We start from the raw sequence: 18,854 nt of genomic DNA on the forward strand, positions 1-18,854 counted from the left end.
CTGGCTAAGCAATTTTTCACCAAATTTCCATGCAACAGGACATGCTTATTTCCACAAAATATGCATGTTCTGTGCATGAAGTGAACAGCTATGTGCAGTTTGCATATGTACCTGTTTATTTTGCATCGACAATCACCTGTCTGCATGCCTATTTTGGGAGAACAATTTAGGCACCTTTTATTAAAGTAGATTATTTCAAGGCTCCCAATAATCTGGGACACAACAGGATTTATATGCACGTTGTAACAATATGCCCCCTAACCTTCACACTCCTATTCTTTCTAATTAAAGAGCATGCTTGGGGAACTTTGTCCCCGATTTGAAACAGGGAATAGGATTCACAATATTACCTTCTGTGGCTGCTCTCCCTGTGAAAAGGATGAAACCAGTGTTTTTAAATTCCCAGTTGTCAAGCCATAGGTCACAGTCTTGCTGATATTTTTCATTTTGATAAAAGAAAAGTCACATTTTGACAGTGTGCCTTCACTACCAGAATTTTTCTTACACATGTGCAAGGAAGAGTAAGCAGAGTCTGCCTTCTCCTTTTGCTCAGCAGGCAAAGGAAGGCTTCTGGTTAAACAACACCAAGTTAATTGAGGCTCAGCATTTAGTGATGGGAAGGAGCCCTTTGTGCTTGAGATCCTTGAGTTTCCCGAGAGACAAGTCAAACTGATTTGGGACAGTGCAGGGAGTTCCTTATGTCGAGTACTGAGGGTGTGGCAATAAAACGTGCCAAAGGAATGGCAAAAATAATTGGAATTGTCCATTGAACACACAGAATACTGTAAATCTTGCAACCCTGGTGAAGTGTCTTTAAGGATGCCTGAAGAGCTACCATCTGAGTTCCATCCCGTGATTGTCTGTTCAGTGTCTCCACTAGAGGTTGCCCCTTTGCCTGATGAAGATGTCATTATTAAAGAGTTATTTACCGAGTGAAGGTGGCGTAAGACCTGATTCTCTTTTTTGATGTCTGCAGATATGAAAAAGCCACCTGTATACATGGTAGTAAAGCATACTTTCTTCCCTGTGGTTTGTGCAGAGCAAACAGCTGTACTTATCCACTTCTCCTCTGCTTGCACTGGATCACTTAAGTTATCTTTAGCCTCAGTTTCTTTCGAGGTGTCTTTCATTATCTCCTTCTGCCTACAGCTTTGGTTCTGAAAGCTGTCATCTACTTTGGTTGGGATGTTAATTGTTGTTGATTTGACTGGTGAACAAGGTACCAGAGCCTTCCAGTTTGTATGAACACCCCATCTTAGCCCTACTGCTCTGGCCTGGTGTCTCAGTTCACATTCTAAAGGGGACAAAAACATACCACCGGAATCAGCACTGACTGACCTACTTTTGATAGTGCAGGAAGTTTTGGGCAGCGGAACTGGTAGAGAAATACCAGGCCTGCTCTCCTGCCCTCGCCCCACTAAAAGTGATAGGTCTGTAGTACTCTCTTCTTGCGGTAATTTAAGGATGTACTTTGGAGAAAATGCATTTTTCTTTAGAGGTGGAGTTACCTGACCAACCTCCAGATTTTGAGTTGCAAAAGATATGCCAACATCGACATCATTACGAAGTGGCACCCTTGCTCCTGTTGTCACAGGACATGTTTTGGCTCCTGGTTCTATCACCTTATGTAAGGCAAAAGAATTACAATTATTTCTCTTTAACTCAGGCATCAGAAATTCAAAAAGTGAAGCTGTTGAGACCTTTGCTGATTGTGGAAGAAGGTTAGCAGCATTATCAGTATAATATGCAGGTTCTATGTGGGGTTTCATTGTTTTCTCACATTCCATGCCTTCAGCACTGCTAATCATGTCATTAATGTCTGTGCTTGAATTCTGCTCTCCTTCTTTAGCTGAACATTTAACTAATGCTGGGGAGACAGCATGTGTACCGTAACAGTCTGTCAATTTCACTGTTTCACCTGCTGCATTATTTTCACTGCTGGGGCTGGGGCTGGATTTTACAGCAGCATTCTCTCTGCTCTTCAGCTCATCGACTTTCAGTTTTTTTCTCTCTGATGGTAGATTTCGGAATTTCTGTGTGGATTCACCACTGCTGCAGTTGTGTGTCCGTAAGGCCGTCTGTGCATGTTGAGAAGTTTCTTTACTTCTGAGGTTTTCTCCATCACTCTTTAAAATATTTTCAATCTCTGATATGAAGGTAATGGATTCTCTCCCAGAACATGACTTTTCCAATTGACTATTATGCATTTGCAGACTATCAGTGTTCAGCATATTAGTGTTTAATTGACTAGCTCTCTGCTTAAGTTGAAGCCTGGTCTCATGACTGCTTTCAGCTAGTAACATATTGTTGCCGCCTGCATATTTAAATGAACTATGTTTGTTGCTGCTGCTAAGTTTTTGGGACGTTTTGCTTATTACACTTTGTTCACCAGCATTTACTAAATGTGCTGTTTCCATTAGTTCTGTAAATCTGCCTGCATTCTCCTCTGAGGAAACGCTGTGCGGTACATGATTACCAATGGGACAGGTTTTTGATTCCACAATGTTTAATTCCATGGTAGAAATGGTCACAGGGGAGGAAAGATTCCCACTTGAAGAGCTCCTGCCATCTTTTGCCTGAGCAACTCCATCACCACTGGCTGCTTCCTTTGGATCAGGAGTTAATCCTATATTGTCTGTTGCCTTTTTCCCCCTTTGATTCAGTTTCTTGGTGGTCTGACTGCTTTTCATTTTTTGGTAGATTTTCTTGAATGTTTCATCACCATACATCTGCCATTTTTCCTGAGAGAACATTTTTAATTTCCTTTGAGTTGACTTCTTAGATTTAGTGTTCACTCCTTCTCCTCCCGCTCCAGGCTTTTTAGCTTCTTTCATCTCCTCAGAGAGAGAATAATAACAGACTGCGTTACTTAGTGGCAAATCATCCACTGCTGTTTGTCTGACAAGTGCGCGGGGATGGCTGTTGGGAAAATCCACTGAACTTGGAGCAGGGTTGTTGCCATGCAACAAACTAGAAGAGCTTGTGTTCGGAGGCTGCCTAGTAAGAGATGGCAGTTTTGAGCTACCCACTCTGTCGTGTGCCATTTTTGTGCTCTCTACAAATGGCAAAGAGTTGCTTCTTGTGACAGGCACACAGTCTATTGTTGTTGAGAACTGCGTAGGGACTGAATGAAAAAACAATGGTTTGGATTTTTCTATGGGTGTAAAGGTAGATTTTGCTGAACAAAGGGAAAGGTTCTTTTTCCTGTTCACATCAAGAGATCTGATGTCAAAATGGAAGGAGTCTTTGTATGTGTAAGGCATTGGCAGATCAATACTGCCCTGCTTGGAAAGCACTGTTTTTCTGGGTCTAACATTGTCTAATTGGGTATCATCCACCACAGCTTTGTTCTGAGAGATCAGTTTTGAGATATGCTCTTCCAGCTTCTTTTTCTCTAGCATCAAGGCTGTTGCTTTCTCAGCTGAATCCAGTTTTGCACTACTTCCTGCCATGCACCTTAAGCCAATGAAGGCAGTTTCATTTTCCAGTTCTGTGCTTTGTTCACAAAGACTATGCAGGGGGCTGGAGGTCAAGATCTGTTGTTCTGTACTGTCAGAGCGTGACAGATATCCAGAGTCAGTGCTCTCACACTTCTTTAGCTTATAGTCAGATGGTTTGCAGTCCCATTGCTTATCTGAATAAGTTGCTTGCTGCCTCTGCAACTGAATATGCCTATTTGCTGTTGGGAATTTTTGCTCCTGTATCTTTCTTGTCTGATGTAGACTGCCTGGCAAAACTACTGGAGAAGATAGGTTTTGGGGATCTTGCATTGGTTCTCTTTCAGATGCTCCCTGACTTGCCCCTGGCCAGTAGGAATTGTCAGTTGTTATTTTCTGACTTTCTGATGTAAGCGATAAAGCATTCAGTGTTGGCAATGAAATAATGGATGGAAATTTCCTAGTGTCCACTGTGGTACTGGTCTCTGAAATGATTTGTTTAATCCCTGTTCCCTGCTTTTCACAGACATTATCTCGTTTTGCGTCCTGATGTGACATGATGCTATCTGTTGCCTTCTCATTCTCCTCTGATATGCCACTGTTGTCAGACTCCGAGGGCAGCCTGGTATTGTTGACATGTGTTTGGGTTCTTCTGTGCTTATACAAATTGCTTTGAGTTTTAAATGCAATACCACAGGTGGTGCAGGGAAAGGGCCTCTCCCCTGTGTGTGAGCGAATATGTTTCTCAAGGACACTTGGCTTCAGGCAATCTCGACCACAGTGTTTACAGATGTACTTCCCAGCATTTTTGGATTTCCCTGGGCTTCCAACAGGTGCATTTGGACAGAAACTTGATGATAAAACTGGTGAACTAACTATGTTTAATGTCAAAGTTTGCCCTGGTTGTTTCTGAGCAACTGACTGAGGCTGATCTATCCTCTCTGAATGCAGAAGCGGATTTAGGATTAAAGGCATGTTACTGCTGTCTAGATTTATGCTGCTTCCACCAGTGGCTAACTGGTTGGTTGACTGATAGCATCCTGATTGGATAGGATGATACAGTGGTATGGTTAGGGCTTTCAGGTATATAGTCTGAGACAGGCCTTGTTCCTGCTGAAGAATCACAGGAGTCTGTCTGATATTTGATGAACCTTGTGCAGCCTGAAGAGATGAGACTTTAACTGGCTGATCTGCTAGTGCAACTGTGGAATGGGGTTGCCTCTGTGACTCCATTTCAAAGATGGTAGGTTATCCAGTTCAGTTATCTATGGAAAACAAATACATCATACAGTTATGTTTGAAATGGAAAAATCTTGATTTTCTTCAGCTGTTTATTATATCATATAAATTCAGCATCTACTGTAGTGATAGATGCAAAAGTTACTTATATTTCTATAAGGTCTTCAATACTGAAGAATATCAAAACTTTTTATACAAACTTTATATGTAGAAAAATCGTTTTATTCACCACTAAAAATAGAGTAACTTCTGGATTGCTAGATAGAAGCTAATAAAACACAGCAACATTATACAAAAGTTTGATATAGCGCAAAGGATATTACTGCTAAAGACTGTTCTTAAAATCTATTCTGAAGTGGTACTTAAATTATTTAATATTAAAATACTTAATATTAAAAATCTTAGTCTTCAAACTGACATCAAAGCACTTTAATAATATTGGAAATGGTATAGGATATGGTATATAGTACAGTAATACAGAATTACTTTGAATTAGTTCGATGTTATTTCTTTGTCTAAATTACTTTCCAGATGAGCAGCTTTCAGTGCTCCCAAAGATTCACGATTAACTTTTTCTCACTAAACAATCTGCTTAATAAAATATAATGTTAAACTTCGTAGGCCTAGTCTTCATCAGCACGCTCATGTGCCTGCTTTATTTACACATGTACAGCTGCCAATATGTGGGCACAAATGCACCGTGCAGAGACAACTGCACTTTTGAAGATTGGAGTCCTCATAAAAAATAACAAAGCTTGGACATTACAAACATTTATATTTTATAACTGATTAAATTAATCCAGTAATTAAAGAATGATACATATGTACCCTGTTTAAAATAAAACACATGCCTAATGAAGCTTTGAGAAGAGACAGTGTAGCAGATTGGGAATCAGAATGTCTGTATTGTATTCCCAACTCTGTTCTTTTGTGCTGTGATCTTAACCACTCTGGGCCTGATTCAGTACCCACTGAAGTCAGTGATATGTTTTCCATTAGCTCTAATGAGTAGTCTATCAGAATCTTAGAGCCTAAGTTTACTCATCTGTAAAATGGATTTAACAATTAATTACTCACAAACATTGGTGTTGAGAATTAAAAAATGTTGTAAAGGGCTTTGAGATTTTCAGATTGAAGATGCTATAAAACTGACAAGTTCATTATATACATCACTCTCAATATAGTTTAAATAAATAAGCTCTAATTTGTTGACATCCTTCATATACCATATGTTAGTTCCACCATTTGAAGTTTTGAAAAAACCCATAACTAGAGTTTAATGTAGCGTTTTAACAAGAATTGAGTGTGAGCCACAATCTCACATCTGATACCCCTACTGTTTTGGAAAGTTCACAGCCAACCCTGGTTACAGTCATGTCCATCTCTAGTTAAAACAAGTTTCCATTTATAATGTAAACATTCCTAAAAGAGAGCTGATATCCAGATCCACTCTCCAGTGTGAGACAATACAAAGTGATGGATGCATTACAGTTTAATCCGCACTTGCTTCTTTTAACTACAGCTGGTGCAGACAGGCCACAATTACAGGAAAACTTGGGCAGACAGTTATTACAGACTCACTGCTACTAACAATGAGTGTTGTGCATGGGCACATATAATGACCTTGTATAAGTGAGGCTGAACACACTGCCAAAATTAAACAAAGAATGAAAAGGTAGAAACAAAATGAAACTGTAGATTTAAAAGGTGCATTTTTTACTATCCAGATTTACATACATAAAAGATAGAACAGATGTTAGATGTCACACCATTTGTGGCAAAAATGGAGATAGCGTTATAAAGTTGTCTTTGTGCATGTTGAATGAATTTTCATCTAATTAGAGGCACCATGATGGCATGTTGCCTTATGTTTATATATATATTCAATAGCAGGTGCAAAAATTATGTAGGTACAATTTGCACACTCAAAAAGGATGCCACCTTGTTTGAAAATTTGTCTTAATATACTTGATTTAGTTTTAGTTCAAGATGCGGTTACCAGGTCAGAGCAACTTTTATTTTCACAAATCTGATTTGGCTATCCTTGGTGGTTGGTTCTCTCTCCCCTCCCCTGCTTCCTAAAAGTAAAAACAAATTGGGAAGCCATGAAAATAAGTTATTTTTAAATTACCATTAGGTAGGAGCAGAAATAGCAGGATAACATCAGCATAATCTATCATAATTAAAGCCTGACTGAACCGTGGAAAATTTCCTGTGAAAATTCATTCAAACTGTGCTTCATTCATGTTCACAACCCTTTCATGTTTCGTTTTTCTGAATATTCAAATGCTTAAGTTTACTAGTGCGAATAGTCACAAAAAGCACATTTTTGAGTAACAGTCAACAGTGACATTTGAAATGCGCACTTTGTTGGCTTCTCACATAATTCACTATTGTTGTTTCTGCTTCCTGTTTGGATGATGTATGTAGCTCACAGAGTAAACAGCAAATATCGTAATCGAATATACAATCTGAATTTTGAAACTGTCATGTGACTTTAATGGCTAACCCATACAGCATGCATGGCAGATATCCACAATAAGCTCTTTGCAAGATTTATTCTCTGAAGAAATTTGTGAATAACATCAAATAAGTACAATAGAGGACTTTTGCAATCTGTTTGCAGACAACTCATGATCAGAAAAAATGGCAGTGCTTGTGAATTAAATGATTTTATTTGAATTATTCACTCAGCTGCAGTTGGAATAGCTTAGTGAATACCAAAAATCCAAGAACGGTTCAGCTACTATGTTGACTGGGAAAGCTAACACAGGACTCAGCTGAGCTAATATATCACGTGAACAAACGGGGAAATTGTGGGGATAACCCTGTATGTGTGATCAGGTGGAACTAGTCACAAACATGCTCGGGCTACTTGTTTAATCATAATGAAATCCCTGATGAAATTTCCATACTGCGAACTGGGAATAAGGGTCAAGCCTCCAAAGTAAAAATAGGTGTTCTGAGGTAGCATGAATAAAATCAAAAGACCCTCTGGATACCCCTCTATGCTGTGATATTGAACCGCAAACAGCCGCAGAACCCTCTGTTAAGGTCAGTGTACAGCTACACCAACCCAGGTACAGCCCATGGAATGCCCTGTATTTCTCCCCTTGAGCAAAGGGGGAAAGGTCAGTCTGCTTCGGTGCCTCAGCAAATACAAGTTACTTCCCTCACCCCAGCACTAGCTCAGCTCCATTGTCTGGCGGAGTGGAGTAGAAGCCCCACAGCACCTTCTGCATTGGTGAGGGAGGGAGTCTTGCTTCCTTTATCACACTTGCACAGTGATGTAAGACTGGGCCCCAATCTGACTCAAAGTAGACACACATCTGATAGTGGGCATGGTACATATGAACTTGTCTTGTTGTTGGTGTGCCTCTGCTTAAGGAAGTTCTTTGGCATATGTTATACAGATTGAAGGTCAAACTAGATGAGCACAATGGTCCCTTCTAGCCTTGAAATCTGTGAAAACCCAACACTTGACATGAGTCAACCCAGCACTCTGCTTTTTCACCTCCTTCCCATGGCCAGTGCTTTTGTGAGTTAAAATCAGTCATCAGGCATGAATTTTACTTTTCCATGTTAGAGTTTCTATAAGGAGCGATCATTATGTGGTATAAGGTTCTACAGAAATGGGAAGTAGAACAGAAGCTGTACCCAATCTCACGGCAATATGAGGTAACAAAGCAAAGATATAATAATTTCCAAGTAAGACTATGCCTGTCTTACGAATAACCGATCAAACTGGGTATCAGAAAGCACTGTCATTTCAGGGGAGTTTCATGATTACTTATGGCTTATCAAAATATTTATTAAAAAGATCCTTACTCTGCAACACTCATCTGTATTGCAGAATAACAATTTGTTAGTGTACAAAATAATGGAACAATGGATACACAGATACAGTAGTTCAGTTTTTAGGTAGCAATATGCCTATAATAATAATTTCACTGGTAGGTAGATGCTTTGATGATAACCCCAGAAATACCACAGATAGATAAATAAATAGATACTTCAAAAAGATAGACAATAAAAGCTTTACATTTTCAGAAAAATGTCTGTGTACCTAACTTTCGTGCACAGTTATCATGAAAAGTTTGTGGAGGGTGAGTTCCTGAGAATAGCCTCGATACTTTGCAATGTAATCTAAAGGAAAAGTCAGACATCTCTGTTTCCTTTTTTAAGACTAGCATTAATCATAAGCTACGTGGCCACAGTGTAATTCTGAGGAAAGTTTTAAGTAGTGCTAAACCTTCAAATTAAATGGTGATATGCATGCAGCTTAACTGATATACGTATAGTTGTTAAGCAACATTATTTCTAATTGGCTCTGGTAGTTCTGTGTTTTCTATACCAATTGATGTTATCTTTCTTCCTAAGTGACGTCCTGTGTTGCTTACATTTTAGTGTAGTGAATAAGATCTCATTTTTCATGTCTTTTTAGTATAAAGATACTTCTACAGTATTCTTTTGCACATAGGCTGTGCTGCTGCAGCAACAGTTTATCACAGTCTCATTGTCACTCAAGGTTAATTCTGGATAGTCTTTATCTAATATAGCAAATCAATTTTGACAAAAAGCATCCAGTCCTGCATAGTACTGAGTGCCCTCAAGTCCTGTTGACATTAGGGGAAATGGAGAGTGCTTAGCACCTCCTAGGAGGCACTTGGTATCTTGTAGGACTGGCCCCATACGGTCAAAATCTGGTCCCACTGAAGTTAGAGATGTGCTGTTGGCAAAAGTGGGAGCAGGATTTGGCTCATCCTGAATTTTTCCAGCCAATTCTTCAAGTTTAAAAAGTATTACTTTTATATAGGCATTAACAGAAATGATCACTATAGTTCCATTAAAATCATACTTCTAGTTACTATAGGGTAAATAGATCCTATAACGTCAATCCAGTGGCTCCAGATTGACACCATTGTAGCAGAGATTGGAATTTAACTCACTGTGTTAACATATCAGTTAAATTAATATTATTTTAACACCATTAAAAACATTGGGGAATAACAGAGCTACATTTTCATATATAAATCACTTCTTTATTACATCATACATTTTATATGCTTGGATTTCTGAGTACTACCATGTAGCCCCATTGTAATCCTGAATTATACAACCAAAAGACTCTTTCTACTCACTGGGTATTTAATATCGCGTACAAACTGTGCTGTTAAGTTGCCATCACATTTTTAAAAAAATTGCTAACAGTCCAGCATGCAACCTATTTCTTCTTTACATTTCTTTACACCGTATCTCACATATCTTTTGTGAAAAGTAATTTTCAAATAAACACAATATGAAGTCCTCTTACTTGGCCTATTGGTACTGTCCATAGGCACATAAAGGTTGATGTGTTTTATCACAGAAGTAGCTTTTGAGCATTCTACACAGGCATAATGTTCTATATTATACTAGGTATCTTTGACTGATAAGATGCCTTTTTAAAAGGCTTCCAGTGATTCCTACTCCAAATATAATACTGCAGAGTATAGAAGAGATTAATATATCCTCTTTTATATTGAAATAAGATAAATTGTTTTGGCTTACCGTACCTTGCATGTAACTAAGTATATCACCAAAAGAAGTCTCATTGCTGTCAATATTTGATGCAGTCAAGAGAGGGAGAAATGGAGAGAGACTTGAAACAGATAAGAAGTAGGAAGTATTTTTTTTCTATATACATGAGTAAGTGTCATAGTAACAACCTTCAGAAAACAGGAAGAGACGAAATAGGAACATGAAACAGCGTTTCAACCTTTTACTATCATTATCATTAGTCATATATCAGCCCATAAACAGAATCAGCAGCCTTGAAATGTAGGTGTTTTATAAATTGCATTACTGGTAACATTGTTAAGTGAAAGATATTAATGTGATCGAATAGTAGGAGTTTTCTCTTGTATGTGACTAAAGTTAATTTTCTTATAATATTTTTTGTACAACTGTAGCAACTAGTTCTTAAAATTGTACTGGAAACAAACAATGAAAGAAAGAGAAGATGTTTGCTAGACAAGAATCGTAACATCTATCCAATGTGGGTATGATCCAAGGGCTTCTGATAGTGCAGCACAGTTAGGGAAGAAGTGATAACTGGAATGGTACAGCACACAGATACTTTAGTTATGTTGGAAAAATGCAGTTAGCACAGGCTGAGAAAAAGAGACTTTGGCATCTAAAATCAGTTTAAAGTTACATAGAAGATAGGGTGAGGCCCAGCTGCAGGCAAAACAAGTAAAGGGATACTCTTAATTGTGCAAATCTTGAATATGTGAGTTCACTTGATCAGGTCTGGTACATTACCACTCAAGTTCCTTGCTACATGAGAACTTTCCAGCCCTTAAGTGACATGGGCAAAGAGGCCCTGACCCCTTATAAAAGCTATTTTAGTTTCAGCAGCCTTCCTTCCTGCTCTCCATAGATGTGGATGGCCCTGAATGTGACAGAACCAGTGTGGCTTCACTGCACTAAATGACATGCTGTGAAAAGTCCTAATAGGGAGTTCACACACCTTGTGCCACGAAGGCTTGATCCATATTAGCATATAGGGAAGACTGAGGTAGGCCAGGGAAGAAGCATCAGCATGGCCAATAGATCCATCCATATAGTAAGAGGTATTGTAGGATGATGGTTACCGTGTTTTTATGGAAACATTAATTTTATTTGCTTTGAGTGATTCTCTCTGCCACACCAATAGATTGTACATCCCAAACTGGAACATGTGAGTTTAATTTCCCAAGCTGTTGCAAATTAGCCATTTCTTGGCTTGCACATGGTTCATGCTCACTCTGTAATGCCTCAGAGATGTCACGTCTCAATAATGCAGATTTTAGTTTGGCTAGCATCACACGTGCTGCCTCATTTGATAAACACAGAACTTCTGTAATCTACTAATATAAATGTCTGCCAGAATCAGGTATCTACTGCTACTTTATGCAATGGTAGATTGGGAATCTGATTAAACCATTGTTTCTTCTGACTGCTTGGTCCATATTCCCTGCATATCCACTGGGATCTTTGAGATCAATGGTTCAGCATTTGGATCACCTCTAGAGGTGGAAGTGCATTTTAGTTTTGTAAACTTTTATTGGTGTGGGGTTTTTTGTTTATTTTTCTTTTGTTTGTTTTTATTCTCTCTCTCTCTCTCTCTCTCTCTCTCTCTCTCTCTCTCTCTCTCACACACACACACACACACACACACACACACACACACACACACACACACACACAGAGCCAAGGGTGACTTAGATCCTGGCCCCATTTACCAAACCCATAGATTCAGGGGTGCTGGGCAGATAAATGGTTCTGGGGTTAGCCAATCTCTACTTCTTCTTTCCCCCACTGTTGTTTAGGAAGAAAAAAGTTCTTACTAGCGCCCAGCATAAAGTATGGGAGCCCTCCACTCCTGTGGCATATAGGAATATTCTTAGCAATAGTTAAACTTTAAATTATTGCATGCAGTTAAAATAAGATCAGTGAAACTAGAAAAACACATGCTTCGTGCCAGCAATGACTTTTGCTTCTGGTTCACAGATTTGCTTTCTGCATACGTATAAGAATAACTCCAATGCAGCGATTAGTTCCTGCTCCACTAGGGATACTCTCATGACTGAATCGATCCCAATTCCATACATATAAGTGAGAACTTCTGAAGGACTATCTTGAGCTAAAGCCAGCAAACTGAGTTAAAAGAAGATATTAATCTTAAAACAGGGATTCTGCCTTTGATTCTGCCACACACAATTATGGGCACCTCACAATCAGTTACAAATGGCTTCTCTTAAAAGGCAAAACCTTCTCTAAGATGATTTAAACTTCTTTTTGGGACTGTGATTATCATTATTACTCTCACTGAGTACATTTAAAGAACAGTCCAGTTTTAGAACTATAACCAATTCCAGCAATATTCCCTTTCTATAAAATGGGAAATTCGTCTGGAACTGGAAATATCTCCAAGAATTATATTTTGATAGACTATCGTTTGTAGTTTTATATAGTGCCAGCAGTGTGCAAGGTCTCTTCCCAGAGGAGCTTACAATTTAATTTGCATTATACAGATTAGGGATGGGGTATAACTGAAAGCAATAGAATGACCAGCTGTTTAGCACACATCTTTAGCTACACATTTTTGTATGGAACGTCTGTTTGTTAATGTGTCTTTGAGGATAGGATTAAAATACACAGACTTCATGCCTAGGCATGTAGAGCACTCTGAAGCTTCAGGCAAAGGCCTGATCCAAAACCTATCAAAATCAGTGGAAAGGCTCCCACTGTTTTCCCTGTGCTTTGAATCAGGCTCATAATGGTATCCCATCTGTTCGGTGGAGTGTACCAGTAAGGATACAATGCACATTACACCTGTGTACAGGTTGACCCATTCCACTGTCCAGGGCACAGTATATAGTGCACTAGCTTTCTGTTTGAAATGCAAGAGACTGATTATTTTAAGCCAATCTATTTTTAGCTGTCAGCAAACCTCCACTGCCTGTATAGGACTCTCTAGGCAAGAACAGTTATGCGCATTTCAGACCAAACCCTGGTCCCAATGAAGTCATTGGCAAAGCTCCCATTAACTGGTACATGATCTGGTGGCATGATTTTTATAATCATTTACAATGAGGAGCATAGCATAATAGAAATAACAATAAAAATAAACAATGTGCTATCCACCAGGGAATATATATGGTGCTACCAAACTCACTTCACATGAGTAAGACTGTGGAATTCTTAATATTCATTCTAACCTGCAGGAGCAGAAAATCCATCCTGAAAATGCCTGACTACCCAGAATTCATCTTTGTCATTTTCAACATGCCTATGCAAATTTTCCCACTGAGTTACTGTTTTCAAATGCAAGAAGCCTGCACATAACAAAGCATTAGATCTCCTTAATACAAAAAATAACTAAGAAAAAGGGTTTTTATAAAGGATTCATATACTTGTCTAAAGCAAATGAGTTGAATAGGATCATCTGTACCCTATTTCGTTAGTCTCAGATGCATAATTAGCTTTCTGTGATTTTTGTTCATTACCCGTGGACATTTTTACATGTACTCTAGAAGTCATTGGGCCAAATCCTGCTTTCTAATACACCAGGGCAGTTCCTGGTACTTCATTGTGGCCTATGTCTTAGCATTTGTAAATATGCATCAGTGGTCTGCATATACTTTTAATTTCAGACTTGAAAAACTATACATCAGATAAAAGAAAAATCTTTGACTGAGGGCTAACTATGCTTCAGTCCATTATTCCCTGTGGTTTACTTTTTTCATATTTATTTTTTCCAGTTGAATGCCACCACCTAAATACAAATTGAAACACAAAGTTCATCTAATATCTTAGCCACAGTGTGGTTTGTTCTGCTATCTCAAATTTAATTAGTGAAATCTACAGTTTCTTGTGCTCAAGACTAATTTATCAGATTTCTTGGAAAACATCAGAAAAACCTTGCATTTGTAATATTCAGTATTGGGTTGGAGATCAACCCAACATTGAATGCTAAAATACTACTCACTTTTGAAAGTATAGTGCCCAACTCTCTTGGCTTCTTCCAGAGCAGTGAGAACATGTAAAAGCTCATCTCCAAGATGCACCTTAATCTACAATCAGAACACAAATCATTTGGGATCTCTTGGCCAAGGATTCTCAGGCCCTGTCTTCAGTAGAGCTACACCAGTTTACTCCAGCTGAGGATCTGGCCTTCTGAGTGTTGCAAAAAAAATTGCAATCTCTGGCTGGTGTAAGACCATTTTGTGCTGCCTGTGGTCTTAATGGACCGCCAGCTATATTTAGTGGCAGGGAGGGATTATTTGGTTTTGGTTTTATTTCTTGTATAACCCTCTTGAAAAGTTAAACTGTTTGCAAGATGTTTCAAATGAAAAAAATATGCTGGTCTTTGGAACCAAGAGAGCTGATATAAAAACTGAATTCTACATTAGTACTGATAGTGACAAAGTACATCTGCCCTCTTCTGAGAACCCAAACATTTCCTCTTCTGAGTTTTAAAAGGATGCACATTTATTTACAAAACAAAATACTGACATAGTTCAACAAGCACAGTTATACTTTCCTCCTTGCTAGCAGAGATACTTCTGGCCACACTAGAGATAAATGATGGCTTCTCTCACAAGGAAATGCCATGTCAACTGCTTGAGTGGCACTGACAATCTGTACTCTTCTGAAATGTTAGGGCCAACCCATATCTCCAGCAAACCATTCAGAAAGAAGGATCACACTTTCTTCCCACAACAACCTACCATAGACAAGAACTTCCACATCTGTACAAAGCAAGTCCGGCCTCCACTTCCTGAGTATTACTACTAATTTAGTTATTTAAATTAATTGAGGGATTTTTTAAAAAAAAATTCATCTATCCATCACCCCAGGCACTTGCATAATAAAAACTGACAAATCTTATGAAGCAAATGAATGATGAATTTTTCTTCAGTCATTCAAAATTGAACAAAAAACAATGCCTCTTAATCTACCACCTTCTCCAGTGCTTGTGAGAAATGATGTGCCTTGCAGTTTATCCTGAGGGTTTAATAGACTCTGATTGTGTCAGACCAAAGGGGGGAAGCAAGTTGCAGAGTTGAGGACCCCTCATTCAGATGCTCTACCACTAACCTCACCCAGTCTAAATCAGGAGACTGCCAGCTAAAGAATCCCAACTGATCCGAACTGTCAGGATATCATATGAAGAGAAAGTCTCTTGGACTGCAAGGTCCTTTTTATTGTCATTTATTGTTCACATTCCAGTAGCATCCAGAGGCCTCAATCAGGAGTGACACTCCATTGTGCTAGAGACTGTACAAACAGAAAACCAACCAGTGGCTCCTAAATGGTGGTTTGTGACTCACTCACGGCCCAAAGAGTACCTTGTTTAGCAGTAGCAGTATCATGGTAGTTCTGAAAGGCCCCAGACAGAACCAGGGTCCTATTGGACTAGCTGCTGTAACAACACACCAGACCCTGGCCCAAGAACTTACTATCTTTTACTGTCTAACTTGACATGAAGCACAGTGAGTGAATGCGAAGGAAGGGGGTGGGAGAGAAGGGAAGGATAAAATCCTGAGTTACTTAACTCCCAACTGTTCAAACAAGTGATTCTGGCAGAGAGGAGGAAATGGATACAGACTCACTTGTTAGCCTCAACACAGTCACAGGCTGTCGAGTATATTAAAAAAAGGTATATTCTATATAAGAAGCCAAAATAACCACAATCCCATTCAGCTGATATGCCAATTATCTCATCAGAAGGGCATGCAAGAAATGGAGTTATAATTTTTTAAAAAACAACAAAAACAACCCACTTACTTAAATTAAACTGTCCGTGTATGTAAGGGTTACTCATATTAACAATGGTTGCATGAGTAGGCCATAAGAGCAGCAGCATTTCTTTTCATCCTGATTGTTTAAGCACTTTCTCACAACTATTCTTTATGTAAACTATGGAGGGACAGGAAAGGATACACTTTTATGCATCTAAGACAGACAGAAATGCAGTTCCCATTTACACAGATAGTATTAGCCATGCCCAAATGTTACAATAAATAAAAATTACCAGTTATGTTTGAGTGTTATATATGGGAATCCTGGGAATGTGTGTTTAAAAACGTTTGTTCTTCTATGATCCTGTCACCCAAGGAACTCAAAGTATTTTACAAACATGAATGAATCAAGATGCTCTCATGAGGTTGTTAACTGTCAACATTCCAGTTTTTCAAATGGAGACAGTGATGCACAGTGAGGTTACATGACTTGGTTAACATCACAGCATGAGTAGCAGAGCCAGGAACAGGATCCAGTATTCCTGAGTGCCAGCCTATTCATTAACTTCTAGTGCAAAATGCCAGTGCTTATTGGGAGGATTCCCTGAAGAATAGATGACACTTGTATTCAATTACATTTTCATACACAGTATAAAAAAGTAATTGTACTATTAGTAATAAATTAATGTAATAATAAATTACTAACAGTGCAACAAACATGATTTTGCTTGGGGAATAGGAAAAGGGCGTTTTTTGGGTGTTTTTGTAGAGTATACAAGTTCCATATACTTCTATATTTCAATTCTAATTAGTAACACTGGTGTTGATGGGCTTTCTTACCGGCCCAGCAATGACTGCTGGTCTTCCTCAAGATACCTTTTTTAACTGTAAACAATTTCTGTCTCTAGCATTTCCTCTCATTCTTAAATCATTCCCTGAAACTGAAATCATCCCCCACTGCCTCATAACAAAAGTGCATATTTTACTTCAGCTCTTTAGTTGTTCTTCAAAGGACATGATCCTGTGAAGTGCTGAGCACCTACACCAGCATGCTGAATGCTGACAACTTCTGCTAAAGTTAATAGAGTTGAGGGTGCTCAGCTCCTTGCAGGATCAGGACCCAGGTTTAGGGAATATTGATAATCTTTCCTATGACAATTAGTCTTACCCATAGTCTGATCTGAGACATGTGCCCACTCATTGTGATATCACTAGTCCCTGAAAATCACACACCCTGCCTCAGTTGTTGTGGAATATACAAAGCAGCTACAAAACGTACTGTATCTAATTTTGAAGTCATGGGACCACAAGTCTCTCTCTTCAGGTACTTTGGACAAATATCTGGGGAAAATGCACCTTTACTAATTGCACAGTATGTTTCTACTATTTCTTAGTTTTACATAAGGGTTTTGGGTTTTTTTGGTGGATATTGCACCAGAATATTTTAACCCTTTCAGAGTTACGAAAGAGAGCAAATTAAACCTGTAACATCAGAACACTCCAGATAAAATGCAGCAGCTGATCTTAACTCTCTATAACAACTGAAATATACAGTGTTGATTCATCCTATGACAACACAGAATTTAGGATTTATCTTGATATTTAATAAAATTACATCAATTTGTCCATTGATTCTTCTCTTGGATATTTTTAAGGTTGAAACCTCCAAAAGGTTTGACCTTAGTAAAAACACTCTATAAGCTAAAAATATATTTTAGTACGTAAATAAGACATTACTTTTTACTTCTTGCTGTCTCGACAGTATCATTTGTACATGAAATATTTTCCATTCTAATTCCTATACCATTTCTCATCTCAGCTGAATCACACAGTACTCTCTGAACTATTCTACAGTGTCTGTACTTCTATTTTAAACTTAGCTTATTTCTCTCAAAAGGGAAACATATTTAATACATCTGTTATTCCTCTACATTGTTGGCAGCTCCATAGAGACCAGGCAAATAGGAGGCTTCTAGTTGAACAACAGGAAAAATTAAGAGAGTTTTTATTTTTGTGTTGTTCCATTATCAAATTCACTGTGCATTTTCTATGCTAGGAAAGAGTTAACAACCTTCAGCCAACAGTCTGCAATCAACAGGTTGCTCTAAGAGCAAAATAATAACCTTAATCCAGCTTTTAAAGTTTTGGAGGCTGGACTAACATGTAAAAATACTGATTTTAAAGCTGCTTAAGGCAGACGTGGGACTGGTATTAAGATGCTCTGTGTTTTGGAGGAAAGCCTCCCTCATCTCGAATTGAAATAATCGCTGTGTTAAAACAAGCACAACTTAATGAGCTATCTTATTCTGTATAGAATTTCAGCAGATCTCTATCCCCATAAAGTAACAACAAAGCACTTGCTAACCTTTAAGCGGCCAGTCCATAGGCAGGTGGAGTGGTACAGGTCTTTCTGGAATAGCGTTGAAACAAAAGAAGCATCCTGTTTCCTTTTCTTTTTTTTTTTTTTTTTTTTTTTTTTTAAACTGATCATTGAAGGTTTTGCAGTGGGTGGTGGGGTGTGTGGGGGTGGAGGTGATTTCAGCCCATGCTTGGCGTGGGAAGAGTTTTAATGGCTGTTGCTGGTAATATGGTTTGCCTGCTACAGTGTCTGCACTACTGCAGCTTTGTGTGGGCGTAAAGAAATGACACGACTGGTTTTCAAACCATTACAGTGAACATTTGCAAACAGATAAAAAAACCAAAACGATCGGGCACAAATGAAAATGTCTTTTTTGTCTTTCATTTATTCTCTTTTGGTTTTGAAAGGAGCCTTCTTTTTTAACCTTAAAGACTTAATAGATCTAATGCCCTTTCATTCCATCCAGGTCTCCTTCTGGGCCTATAAAATAAGGAATGTAACTGAAATATTTAGGAAGATTCTTGGTTGTGTTTTGCAATAAATGTTTCA

General features: G+C 38.5%; 1 protein-coding gene across 1 annotated transcript in view; it reads right to left on the minus strand.

Annotated features, from left to right (window-relative positions):
• The window catches only part of ZNF831 (zinc finger protein 831), a 31,332-nt gene extending 12,758 nt beyond the window's left edge, over positions 1-18,574 (minus strand). The window contains exons 1-2 of the mRNA XM_067554623.1: positions 18,312-18,574; positions 351-4,702 (exon numbers count right to left, since the gene is read on the minus strand). Of these exons, the coding sequence (XP_067410724.1) occupies positions 351-4,670 (4,320 nt within the window). The 5' untranslated portion in view covers positions 4,671-4,702; positions 18,312-18,574. The remainder of the gene's footprint in view (positions 1-350; positions 4,703-18,311) is intronic.
• Between the last annotated feature and the right edge of the window lie 280 nt (positions 18,575-18,854).

The sequence above is a fragment of the Emydura macquarii genome, unplaced genomic scaffold, assembly GCF_026122565.2.
Source record: "Emydura macquarii macquarii isolate MOO-44397 ecotype Brisbane River unplaced genomic scaffold, CSIRO-AGI_Emac_v2 contig_1483, whole genome shotgun sequence".
NCBI lineage: Eukaryota > Metazoa > Chordata > Testudines > Chelidae > Emydura > Emydura macquarii.